The sequence below is a fragment of the Silurus aristotelis genome, assembly GCF_946808225.1.
Source record: "Silurus aristotelis genome assembly, chromosome: 7".
Taxonomy (NCBI): Eukaryota; Metazoa; Chordata; class Actinopteri; order Siluriformes; family Siluridae; genus Silurus; species Silurus aristotelis.
This window is the reverse complement of record NC_139580.1, coordinates 16,176,111-16,190,233: the sequence shown is the minus strand read 5'-3', so window position 1 is coordinate 16,190,233 and position 14,123 is coordinate 16,176,111. Positions and strand designations below refer to the sequence as shown.

At 40.0% G+C, this 14,123-nt stretch overlaps 1 protein-coding gene across 2 annotated transcripts in view; it reads right to left on the bottom strand.

Annotated features, from left to right (window-relative positions):
• Positions 1–720: 720 nt before the first annotated feature.
• Positions 721–14,123, bottom strand: part of trim44 (tripartite motif containing 44) — a 55,986-nt gene continuing 42,583 nt past the window's right edge. For both annotated transcript variants that reach the window (XM_083547591.1, XM_083547592.1), the window contains one exon: positions 721–3,284. In XM_083547591.1, the coding sequence (XP_083403717.1) occupies positions 3,206–3,284 (79 nt within the window). In that variant the 3' untranslated portion in view covers positions 721–3,205. The remainder of the gene's footprint in view (positions 3,285–14,123) is intronic.

The following is a 14,123-nucleotide window of genomic DNA, read 5'->3' as shown; positions in this document are numbered from 1 at the left end:
AATCTAAGATGGCCAAATGTACCCGTCAGCCCTGATAGGAGCCCATGGCTGCTCTGCTTACTTCCCCAATCTAATACACACACACACACACACACACACCAACCACTCCACACAGCTCTGGAAATTTGATTTGGCTTCAAATAGATTAATGTTGTCAAGACATGAGATTATTGTGTAGATAATAGATTGATGTGAATAGTAAGCCTTATTGTAAGCTTGTGGTCTGCTGGCACTTTTATTGCGTGAAGTTGTATTGTGCATTAACGGTAATTGCTTCTCTTCTTTCTAGCAGGGGCATTTAAAAGCTAGCGGGATACTTATTTAGGGCGAGCAGAGCAAGATTATGTTAAGCAGAAAACTATTTAAATGTTGGTGTGTAAAAAAGTCAGAGAAAGGGAGGGAGGGAGAGAGATACTTATCTTGTATTTGAATCAAAAGCACAGTTATCTGGTATAATTGTATGATTTTGTTGTATAAAGTAAGCAGTTGTGCTGTAAGCATATTTTCTGGGACACACAAGTGGGGAAGGCAGAGGTCTCGTTCTATTTGTGTCACATGCACACATGTATACTTATGGAAGTTCATTGTGTAAAATGCAGCAATGGCAAAAAGTTCCATTATTTCCAAAAAGGGGAACGCGATTGTGTGTTCTATTAAATCCAGCTTGTCGTTAATGGAACAAATAACTTCAGGCGGAATAATTCAATAAAGAGCAGAAGCTTTTTGCGAAGTATTTTTTAATGACTCTTTATTATTAGACGCTAAAAGGTGCGAGCAGCGTCGCTTCACCGAAGGATGAAAGTATTTCGCTTCATTTACCCAAAGCAAAGAACAAACATTACTCTGCATATTTATTTAATGGCACGGGAAAACAAAAAGTTGAAGCTATACCCGGCGATAAAGTGCTGCAGTGTGTTACACCCACATCACGTAACTAATTTCTCACAACCACCTCACAACCCACATAGCAATTAATAGCTGTCAACATAAACATTATCTGTTGTCCTCCAGAGCAGGAGATGTGTGTGGTTGCGGGAAAACAGACGAGCACAGATGAGTTTGGAGAGTAGGGGTAATTGATCGTATTAAAAATGGCTAGTAAATTAGATCAGGCCCTCTTCCTTTTTATTTCATACGCTTCCCTGCACTAACAAGCACATTGTTTTCCACCAGAGTTGCTTTTATTAGCGTTGATGGTGCGGAAACGGGTGATTGAGGTGTCTTGGATGATGATGACATAATGACTGCGCTGAGCTGAGCATCTGTTCGACGGCACTAAATCCATCGCTGTTCTACTTTTGACTTGTGATGCGACCCAAAATCAATTGACATGGAGGTGAAGGAGGCAAAGCGAAAAATCAAAAGCCGGCCGTGTGTATGGAACTGGCTGTACTACTCCAGTTAACAATCAATGGGAGCAGAATAAAAAGGGCTATTATTTCTATAAAGGCAAACAGTGGCCAGAACACTTTGCTGTTGCTCCTTATATCTGTGGCCAGAATTAGATTAAAGTTCCCATATGCACCATTGGAAAAGTGCTGCTACAGCGGACTGGAGTACAATGATACACAGGGGATGGCAGGTCACATACGTGTCAGTACAGCAAAGTCAGCAAGGTGTGTGTGTGTGTGTGTGTGTGTGTGTGTGTGTGTGTGTGTGTGTGTGTGTGGTCTGTTTAGTAGAATTAACCATGCTTACTGTATGCTAAATTGAAAAAAGAAAAAAAAAAACCCACATTATTTATTAATCACTGATAACTGCTGCATATATCTGAGTTTAGATGTTGCCACTGAACAAAATCTTTTTGTATTGTGCAGTATTGTGTGTTTTAATACTAGATTTTTTGTACTTCCTACAATCCCCCAAGAACCCCAAGCTGTGATTTTTTACTGTACAGTGAAATTTATTTGGTCTGTCCAGATGATTATTGGAATTTAAGCCATGTCATTTTTTTTTGGCCGTTTTTTTTGCCGTTCTGAGCAAAAACTCAAAAAGAACCATCTTCATCATCATTCTCACCAGCAGGTTAAATGAATGTTCCAGCACAGAAATAAAAAGGAGGGTTGTTGATACATTTAAATGATTATGGCTAAACCTATTTACACAGCAATTCAAAACATCATGGACACATTTCCAGATGTAATGAAAAACAGGACTATACTAATATGAGTGCCCTTTACATATACAAGCTTCCTATGATAATTAAAGACAAGCCTCAAGTCAAAACTGTTTGAAAAATAATCCATTCCTGTTCTATTGAGTTGTTGCAGTTCAGGCAAAGACGGCAAAGAAAATGTTAAAAGTGGACGTTTATTTTAAAACTTGTGTGTTTTTTCCTAATCTGTCCGTCTTGCATTAAACTCATTTGTAGTGTTTTTTTTTATCACAGATTTTTAAACCATTCTGCAATATAGAAAATATATATGAACAAGATACATTTCCAACCTTTTTTACACTCCTGTGAAGCCATGCTCAACAGGAGAATGCAGGTTTTTTTTTAGGAAAATGGCACAGCAAGAGAGAGCAATATCAGCTGTGATTCATGGGTGGAAGGGATTGCATTACGCTCTCCTACGTCAATCAGTGCGACCAATCGTGGGCACTTAGCACTTTCATCTAAATGTGTTACGTTGCCCTGTGATGCATGAACAGTCATTTGAAAAGATGAAGTGTCTGGCTTCATGTGTCTAAAAAAGCTTGTGCTAGTCTCTAAAAAAAGCATGTTTTAGATTTCTTTCTATGTGGTTGGTAGCTGTATTGTGACAGGACATAATGTACTTAGCTGGTGGAAATTGGAAAAAAAACTAAAAAAAAAACCCAAATAAACCCAGAGATAATAAACTATAGACTACATGTTTGTATTTGTGTACTTGGTTGGGTTTTCATATTTCAAAATATCTAGCACTATAATCGCAACAAAATATACAAGTAAAGGCAAATTGGATTTGGTTTACATTCCCCACTTTCATTTCATGTCATTCAGCAGCAAATCTTTAACGGAGTGTCTGACTGGTACTGAAGACAACCTTTGATTGCAATCAACTCCATTCAATGTATCCTCTTCCTCAGGAGAAGAGAAGCACCAAAGACTGAACAGAAAGACTGAACTTAAAGGTAGTTTTAGAAGCTAAATAGACAGACAGTCCACTCCAATGTACCAGTTCATTAGAATAAGGCAGAAGATAGCAGAACACTTCTATTGCTGTTATGGTGCATGGCCCATGAAGTCTTCTCTATCTCCATAGTCTTGATTATCCTGAGGGTCTCGCTGCTGAGCAGGTAATCTATAAGACAAAGAGGCACAAAGAAAAAGAGTTTAAATCTTATGTAAAGGTCAGTCATTCATACATTTTTATTTTGATGATCCAAGATGGTGGCACGGCAGTTGCACGCAGCGACCTCTCTGTGCTTTTCGCGTCTTTAGCCCAACTTTTTCAAGTACATGGACACCTGAGACGGCTGGGTTCGTGTATACAGTATGACTGCCAGACGCTGTTACAGTACAGAAATCATGCAACAACCAATCTTCATGATGATGTACTTAATAAACTTTATGACCTTGGTTTGCTGCGACCTCGACACAAAAGACCAGGCCCCCAGTCCTCAGCCTCGCCTAATGCCGGTGGCCAGGAGAGGGGATGTCAATTCACCACTGCTTTCATTGTTGGGGTGTACATTCCCCCAGCGCTAATGCTACGGTGGCACTGTGTGAACTCAATGGGCCTATTAACGACCTGCAGAATGCTCACCCCGATGGACTGTTTATTATCGCCAGAGACTTCAACCATGCAAATCTCAAATCAGTACCCCCTAAAATCCATCAGCATGTGGACTTTGCAACGAGAGGAGCGAACACGCTGGATCTTGTTTACACAAACATCCCCTGCACATACAGTGAGGTGCCCCACCCCCATCTCGGCTACTCTGACCACTTCTCTTTTATGCTAATTCAAGCATACAGACTCCTCGTCAGAGGCTCTAAACCAATTCTGAAACAGGTGAAAACCTGGTCAGCAGGAGCCACCTCTGCCCTTCAGGACTGTTTTAAGAACAACTGGCCATCCAGGAAGACCACCCCTCCCAACGACCAGGCTGTTTACCTACGGCTGAAGTAAGGAAAACTCTAGCAGAGTTAACCGCCGAAAGTCTGCTGGACCACACAGCATTCCTGGGCTCAGGGAATGTGCAGAACAGCTAGTGGATGTATTTACTGACATCTCCCTGAGCAACGTCGTTGTTCCTACGTGCCTCAAGACAACGACTATCGCACCTGTACCAAAGAAGTCTACAGTCTCCTGCCTCAATGACTATGGTTTCGTCGCACTCACACCCATCGTAATGTAGTGCTTTCCATGCTTGTCATCAACCCTCTCAAAGCACTATACCATCCTCACCAACCTTGGCAATAAGGACACATATGTACGAATGCAGTTTATGACTTCAGTTCAGCATTCAACACTTTCATCCCTCAGCACCCGATTGAGAAGTTAAACCTACTGGGCCTTTACCTCGCTCTGCAACTGGATCCTGAACTTCCTGACTGGGAGACCTCAGTCAGTCCCGATAGGGAACAGCATCTCCAGCAGCACCACAGTGAGCACTGGGGCCCCTCAGAGCTGTGAGCTCAGCCCACTGCTATTCACTCTGCTTACTTACGACTATGTAGCAATGCACAGCTCTAACACATCATGAAGTTCTCGATGACATGACCAAGGTGGGAGGTGGAACAATGAACAGTCTGGTGTAGAGCCAACAACCTGTCTTTGAATGTTGAAAAAAATAAAAAGATGTTTCTTGAGTTTAGGAGAGCACAGAGCAGCCATTCTCCACTGACCATCAATGGATCCTCTGCAGAGATTGTAAAGAGCACAAAATTCCTTGGTGTTCATCTGGTGAAGAACTTCACTTGGCCACCAAACACCAGCTTCCTCAGCAAGAAAGCCCAGCAGCATCTCTACTTCCTGAGAAGGCTGAGGAAAGGCCCCCATCCTAACCTTTTAGTGAGGGACATTTAAGTGCATCCAGAGCAGCTGCATAACTGCCTGTTTTGAGAACGGCACCGTCTTGGAACGCAGGACCCTACAGGGGATAGTGAGGACAGCCAAAAAGATCAATGGAGTCTCTCTCCCCTTTATCACGGACATTTACACCACACGCCGCAAAGCTAACGGCATAGACGTCACAACCCCCTCAAACACACTTTTCACTCTCCTACTATCAGGAAAGAGGTTCTGAAGCATTCTGCCCCTTAAATCCAAAAAGTGCAACAGCTTTTTCCCTCAAGTCATCAGGCTCCTCAACACACAGAACTGAACTGGAACTGAAACTTGCATGCACACACTTCCTCAACTGTGCGTTACTGCGTGTGTACAACCTGAACTCAAAAGTCATTTCAATTTATACACATCCATGCACCACCCATATTATAGAATAATCATATTATACTGTTTACATGCTGTTTTCCACCTCTCAATTGCTGCTCTTGCTGTTTTGCACTACATTGTGTTGATGTTTACAAGTACACTCGTGTTTACAGTTCTCTTTTGCACATTGTACTGTATAACATATACAGCAGGTTTACTGGTCGGTGCTATTATGTGTTTTGGGTATCTGTCCCACACTGTGTTGTATTGTCTGGTGCACCGTCTTTTGTCTTGCACTGTTTTAACACGGTTGCACACGATGCACTTTATGTGGCTAGTGCAACTTACTTAGTCCTTAGCTCTGTGTCCTGTTATGTAGCTCTATGTTGTTTGATGTTGCTCCATGTTGTTTTATGTAGCACCAGGCTTCTGGAGAAACATTGTCTCATTTCACTGTGTACTGTGTCAGCTATATATGGTTGAAATAACAATACAAGCTTCTTGACTTGACTTGATTAATTGATCATTAAAGAGAACTAATAAATCTATTTGCTTAGGAAATCCTCTTGTTCCATACTGGGCTATTATTTTCCTGAAAGTTTACCTACAAGCTTTTCTTAGACATTGCAATTTAAAACACATTACTCAACAATTTTTACTGGGAGTAATAAAACAAAAAAATTGAGTTTGCTCTATTGTGCAAACTTCCTATCGCAAACTTCCTCTGGCCTTCGGGTCTCTTAAAACATTCTTTGTCCCCATTTCCGCTCCTAGTTTCATTCTCTTTAATCCTCCTCCTCTTTTTTGATGAAGTGATGTTGATGAAAGTGCCTGGCTGATTATCAAAGCCACTAATCAGAGCAATCCGATCTTTACATTTCTCTTATCCAATGTGCAAACGATTCCATTCTCATGAAAAACGGCTTGGAATCTGGTGTTAACTGCACAGCTCTAAAGAGAGAGAGAGAGAGAGAGAGAGAGAGAGAGAGAGAGAGAGAGATACATAGTCTCCCTCCCTTGTACAAGGCTCAGAGTCAGATATGGCATCTCTCTCCTCCTTTCTGACTCTCTCACTATCCCCTCAACCAGACACTAATTATATCCTTCCATGACCAAACTGACAAACACCCCAGGCTCTGTCTCTTCACACTGCTCTATTTTTCATCTGCGCTCTTCCTCCCAGCATTACTGTTCTCTCTTGCCCACATTCAGTGCCCCTCTTGTCCTACTCAGCTTCGACTTTGCTGCATTTGCATTTTATGCAGATACACTTGTGGTTTGTGCATTTGTGCTTTTGCAGTTTGTGCATGTCATGTCCTAGTATTAGTATCCAAGTAAGTGTGTAGGCAAGACTTTGAAATTCCAGCTATATTTCCTCTGGATTAGTTTAGGACTAGTACTCTTATTGTACTGACCCTGTTCAGGCAGAGAATAGATAAGAATAGACAATCAATGCTGACTCAGCTTTGGCCTTGCACTGCATTTTACACTCCTGGTTTGGTGAAAGTCCTGCACAGTTTGATCCCCCCCCCTTAGACACCACTTCACCATGACTTCCTTCATAAACAGCAGATGTGCTTGACCACCAAAATCAGCAAACTGCGCAGGACTGAAATCAGGGAATCCCCCTTGAGATTTGCACTCTAAACGTTTCACAAAGTGATGCCTAAACTTCTCTATAACCATAACTCAGCATGTGATCCTAATCCATGACCTACCACAGTGGACACTGTTTGAATATGTAAGCATATTTTCATATTCAGCTCACAGTACTATTGATCTGTTTGTTCAAGTTGTGCAAAAGGATATATATTATTGGCTCTTGGTTTTACACCCAACATAGCAGAAGCATTGTCTTTTAAAGGATAAAATCAAGGTTTTATTTTAATGATTAATCTTAGACCATTTGAGAACAATGCCAAAACCAGTACAGGGAATTTATTTTATAATTCAGTGCTGGAATTATGGTCTACAGCCAGACAAGTCTGTATTTTCCAGACTGAATTCATAACCATATTGAAATAAATAACTTATGTATCCCACCTCTGGTGGCAAAAGTGCAGATCACAGAGGGCTAGAAATAAAAAGTGATATATGGAAGAATTGTTTCTGTGCCTATGTGTTTTTACGACTCAATATTCTGAGAGACGGCATTCTTGGCACTAACTAGAGGCAGCTTTTTTTTTTTTTTTTTTTTTTGCATGCATGCATGCATGACTTCATAAGCTTTAATGTATTCGATGCATTAATGAAGGTCAATCATGCCCTTTGATTTGAAGTCCAGATGGCTGAGGGACCTTGCATGGATAACTTCGATGGAGATAACCGGGTAGGGTGCAGTTGCAGGTTAATGAGGCATAACGGACAGGTCTGGTAGACATGCTCATTGAAGGAGAAGAGGGTCAAAGGATGCTGTAGTGTCTCTAATTTACCTCATTTCTATTTACCAGGTAAATGTGAAATATCCTGTTAAAATATATTACTGTTGGCCAGACAAAAAGAGGCTACAGAGAAATGTTCATCATTTCTGGCACTTTTAATCCCTTGTTCTTTCTCTCCAAGACGCAGTTTAAATTGTCCTGCTTTTGCTCTTTTGCAGGCTGTACTTGATATGGCCTTAGCATTTATAGCTACAGTTTCCCCAAAGAGATGATGGTCCGCTTTCAGATTTCGATCCTTAGATTTAATTTCCTGGAATGATGTACAACCCAAATTTTCCGATTCATGAAAGACAAAAGTAGTTCTTTAAATGCAAATGGTCAATCAGCTTCATCTGTGTGAAAATGAGCTCCTGCCCATCAGTCGCTTACCGACATGGCATATGCATGCGAGATGCGCCATTTTTCCCCGTCCGCATCTCAGTTATATGAAAAACACCCTAATTTATGCAGGTGATGTTTGTGTGACGGTGAAAAGGAAAGCAATAAAAGGAAAGCATTCAACAGACCACAGTTATTAAATATCTGAGGGAATAAGTTAATCGAGAAGGGAACGAATACATTTCACTGAAGCTGAAATGTCAGGATGTGCGTGTGTCTGAGGTTGGTGGAAAAAAAAAAACTGTCCGTTCGAACGGCTCAATAAATAAAAGCTCAGCACAAAATGAAAGATTGGAAGAACAGCATTTTGGCTTTTGCAAGTCAACTGTATTGATATTGACCATTTATTGATTTCTGTATCAAACTGTATGTATAGCATGTATAGAAAATGTTACGGGAGTAAGCCTTCTACCAATCTTCCCAAAAACAGAATTTTAAATACTGGGTTTTAGTATTTATTTATTATCTTTTAAATCAGTAGATCTGATTATTTATAGCTTATTTTTTTTTATAAACATATCCAATTTTCCATCCCATTCAATAAGCAAATCCATATCACAAATAAAGAAATCAGCAGAAAGAAATAGACATTTACAATTTCAGACTGTCTAAATAACAAAAGATTGCAGTGTTTAGTGTTCTTATAAAATTTTGAAAAGCTATGAATCCAAGGGTGTTTGAGCAGCTCACCTGCCCAGGAAGCCTTTCAGTGCCTCTATGAACAAATGTGGCTGTTTTTAAAATATTCCTTTGGGACGAATAAACTAACTAACTACTCATCAAGTCCTTATAAGATGATACAGAACTGCATCTGCACATTGTGATTCACATTCAGAAAAGGCATGCTAGGTCATAAATTATATTACAGTAATCTCCAAACCTGAGTGGACAAATAATCATCATTACTTGCATTACTATGATCTATTTTGACCACTCAGCACTGTTTAGCACTGACTTTATAATATGCAGTAAACCCCCGATAGTTTGAGGTTTAGAAAATATGCGGGTTCTCATTTGGATTTATCTAACACCATGTTGCGGATTATTTAAAAATTTGCAGGAATCCGCAGAGGGACCGAATGTTCCGAAACGTTAGGAATAACATTTTAAACCATGTTTTTGTATTGAAATGACAATGTGTAGATCAATTCACCAAGGTACCATAGGGGCTGCGATCAAAATTTTCAGACTTTCGGGAACTCACTAAACGTCTTCGAACGTAACCCCTGTGAGTTTCGGGGACCACTGTATACTGATGGCATAGATATAATTTAGATTTATAATTGCACTATAATCTGGAAGGGTTTCTTTTTGAGTATGGTTCCTCTTGAGGATTTGCCACAGTCGTGTCTGGTTGCTCCTAAGGCATAAAGATTATGCAAAATCTATATCCGTATTTCTGTTATGCTGCTTTGTGGAAATGTTAGTTGTTAAAAGTGCTATACAAATAAAATTGAATTGACCTACTCTACTACACATGTAAATATTGATCATTTTAATATTGCTTAAAGATCTTCAAATCAGGCACTTTTCCCCCCAAAAATTAAAGCATTACTTTATTGTTACTTTATTTATTCTCACAGTGGCCAGACGTGAGCTTGATCAAACGTGAGAAATGATGAAACCGACAAATTAAGACACTGTCCCTGGAAGTTGTATACCCTCGTTTTATGATCAGATTTGTTTGCATGCAGGTATAATGAATAAGGGCTGATTTCTCCCTTTTCGATGCAGTTCCCTGAACACACTCCAGTATGCAGAGTACTAACAGAGGTGTGCAACATGCTACCTGATTATAGTGTGTTTTAAAAAAAATTTAAATAAATGGCTGAACCTGTGTGCAGCAGTGCTTTAACAATCATGCTATGGCTAATTAAATACGTCCCATTTGCAAAGCAGCAATAGCCCTTTGATGAGCTCCAGTGTAGCTACTTACTGCTGATCAGAGCGAATCAGGGTGGGCCAGATTAGGGGAAGCTGATCCTACAAATGCCTGGTCACTAATCAGAGGAAGTGCCTAATGGTTTCTGATATACTGTAGCCCTGTGAGGACAACCCCTAGATTTCCAGCTCTTTTAATAGTCTCAGCCTCGTTGCCGTTTTTTTCCCCGACAATATCTGCCGCATTTGTAGTTTATCATTGTGAGACAGACCAGAAATTCAAACTGTACTAAGAAAGCACAGAAAACTGGTTTATTTATGAATTGCGCCGTTTAAGATTTTGTGCTATCAACAGTCAATGCAAAATCATAAATGTTGTACGAAGCATTTAGAAATTTCTGCATATAGAGGTCGTTATTTGGTAATTAAGCTCCAACCATGCATATGTTCTCCATTCAGAGACGGTATTTATTATATATCATAATAGAAGATTAATGGAATAATCCATAGAAATGAATAGAATCATTCATTATAATAGAAGGAGAATTTACAGCTCTATGTTTTCGTGTTACCAGCATAGTCAATGTAGATCAAAGTCTCTGCGTCATTGTGTGGATGGATACGCTGATCATTAAGAAAAAAAGGGAAAGTAATTCCCCTTATAGGTCAATCATATTTAAATTGGACTTGGGCAAAGGTTGAGTAGAAAGAATGACCTTTTACAGTATTGGTTCAGGATGAGAAAAATGTGTGGGGTAAAAAAAAAAAAAAAACTAAATAAGAATCTATTTGATAATGCATGAATACTTTTGTGTTTATCCCCCAGGTTTCTTTCAGGTTCTCTGGGTTTCTCTTACCTCTCAAACACATCCCTGTAGGTAGGCTGGGGACTCCGTCTATGAAATAGTGTGTGCAACATCCCATTCTACTATATTCCCTCATCACTTCCAGTGTTCCTGGGATGAACTTTTGACACCTCAGTTCTGAGCAGTGAGTAATTAAGATGAATAAATGTATGAATAAAAGCATTCTAACATAACAGCAAGTTATGTAGGAACATATTTTCCTTTATTTCTCTCAGTACTATAAAAGCTTATCTGTAGTAATTACATAGATTATTTGTTTAAAGAGGGAGCAATAGTTTAAGCTGAAATAAAATTGTACGGAACAAGAGACGATTAAACAGCTGAGAAATAATCTGGAAGAATCAGTAATCAATGCCAGGTTGACCCGATAGTCGGAACCAGAGCAGCTATTTGAGGCATGATGGGTGATTTGACAAATCTGAGTGATTTTTAAGCAGCTTCAGAGTTAATTGCTGTTGTCCTTCATGGCTTTCTCTCACTATTTCCGATGTGCACCGCTCGATATAATTTCCTTCGTTTATGTGGCAGACCTTCGCTGGAGGTCTGTAATTTAGATTTCATCTAACGTGTTACAGCAGCTGGGAGGCCCAGAGCTGTCCCCAGACTTTACGCCTGATTGTGCTGCCGCAGCTCAGAGATTCAGCATTGGAACGCTGCTAGCGGAAAAGAGAGCAAGCAGAAAAAGCACACAGAAATGGATAACAAATGCAGTGGAAGTACTTTGCATACTGAGGAAATGGATTCAGCAAGGCTGATGTAATCTAAAGTAGAAGGAGGTGCAAATAGCAATAATAATATGCAGTTTTCTAGTGGAGGGGGAAAAAAAAAAAGCCCAGACTGGAAGATAGGATTAGATAAAAAAAAAAAGTAGTGTCTTTAGTGAAAAACCAAGACTATTGAATAATTTACAACACAAACTGTTCTTGGACTGCTGCTTGCATTCACTCACATCTATTGCCAAGCTATCTGCTATATCTCCTCAGCACTAAAAGCAGTGACCCTGCATAATCCTAACCTTAAGTGACACGTTTTGGCACATTTGAGTTTGAAGGATTTTTTTGTATTCACATTGCCACATCGGTCCAGTCTGTGTCAAGCCAGACACTCTATGTAGAAGTGTGAATTCGTGTCATTCTCTAGATGCATGCTACGGGCGGAGCGAGCAAAAATGACAGATTGATAATAACAGGAAAGTCGCGACTTCAGGGGGAAAAAAAACATCATCTATATCTGAGGAGGTTGATATCACACATAGCCTCTCATCTCCTGCTGACATAATTCCCTCCGCATCCCTTGCTCACAAAAAGACGCAAATGCAAAAGCACAAAGAGATGAGACGAGAGACGGAAGAGGAATGAAAGAAGCAGTGAGGGTTAAACCAAAAATAACAAAAACAAACAAGCAATCAATGACACAAAGAAATAAATTAAAACACAAGTAGACAGTAATCCAGGCTCACAGCTGTTAAATGTACCTAAAGGCATAATTCAAAGTAATTCCATTCGATGCAAATGTAATCGATCGGCACCAAAAATGTGTCTTGTCTGACTTTCCTTCTTTAGATTTGCACGCGATGTGTATTTTCGAGGCTAAGATAGTTTACGAGTAATGGAACAGTGTATTATCACCATATACCATCCTCCTTTATGACTCCTGAAGAATTCCTCAAGCCCTATTGTCAGGAAATTGCGATTTCTAATCTCGATGATGCCACTGCCTTCCGTCGCTATCGCGAGTCTAAGAGAGTAAAATGAGCCTCTCTGGGTGTGCGACTGATGGCATTACATTCTTCACCTGTCAATCAGAGTGATGTCTGTAAGCTCTTGTATGCAGAAGAGGGCAGGCAATGCTTTTCTCTCTCTCTGTTTAGTCTTGCGATAATTCAAGAGCAGCAGATTGAAAAGATGAGGTGTCTGGCTTCAAATGTCTCAGAGGAATTAGTCCTCACTCTCACTATCTGGTGAGGAGGCAAGAACATGCTAGCAGGTAGGAACTGGCAATAATGAATTGAAAGGCAACTCCATTGCCTTAAGGAAGCAATCAAACAAATCCGTGTGTCATATCCTAAACTATATGAAGAAATCACACTTTTACGTTTTACGGCATTTGGCAGATGCTCTTATCCAGAGTGACTTACATTGATCTTATTGGTGCTTGGTGTGGCTGGGATTTGAACTCATGACCTTTGGACCTGTTAAGTTCAATGCCTAAACCACTAAGCTACCACCTCCCTTTAATACACTATAACTACAATATATGGACAATGAGATTTAAAAAAAAATTGCCCTTTTGCAAAAAGCCAAAACTTATGAAAAGTAGCATTTTTAATCAAACCACTTTCTAATTCTTCATACAGTTAAATGATTTGTCCAGTTTCGGTTTACACTTTATATACATTTTAGACAAATGTATTAAAAAGCAAAGTAAATCATATGTTAAAATGTGTTTTTATTTCACAGGAATCAAATCAAGACATTTTCCAAATACCTTGACAGGAGGGTGTTGCCTCAACACATACCGACATAAGATGGGGGTGGGGCTTCCATAAGGTCAGTTAATATTAGAGAGTTCTTGCAACTGTCTGCCATTATTATTGGAGAAAGAAAAAAATAATACGTGCGTGTTCATTTTGGCACATGCCCTGATCAAGAGGAACCTGCAATCATTCTTTTTGAACAACTGAGGAGTTGCAGGTTCAGGGCTTTGCTCTAAGGCCCAACAAGGAGAGCTTGGGAGTGATGGGATTTGAACTTATGACCTCCTGATCTGAAGGTCTACACCTCATCTACTGCTTTCCACGTTAAAATTTGGAGCACCTTGCAACAACAAAGACACATATACAAGCAAAATATGAGTTGGTATCAAAAAGTTAAATTTACTTTGAAAAGTACTTTGCACGAAAGTACTTTATTTATCTGTGCTTATACATTATGATCTTCAAAATAGTCTCCTTGCACAGCAATACAGTGCTCCCAGAATTCCTGACATTTCTGGAATGTGTCCTGAAAGTCTTCTTTTCAAAGCGCATCATGCACCTTCTGCTGTTCCCGCTGAATCTCTGTAATGGTGTCCAAACGGCTACCCTTGAGCTGGATCTTAATCTTCGGGAAGAGGGCTGCAGGAGCCAATCTGGTGAGTAGGGTGAGTGCAGACGTTGCTTCAGGTGAGAAACTCGCACGTGCACACGTGGTAAG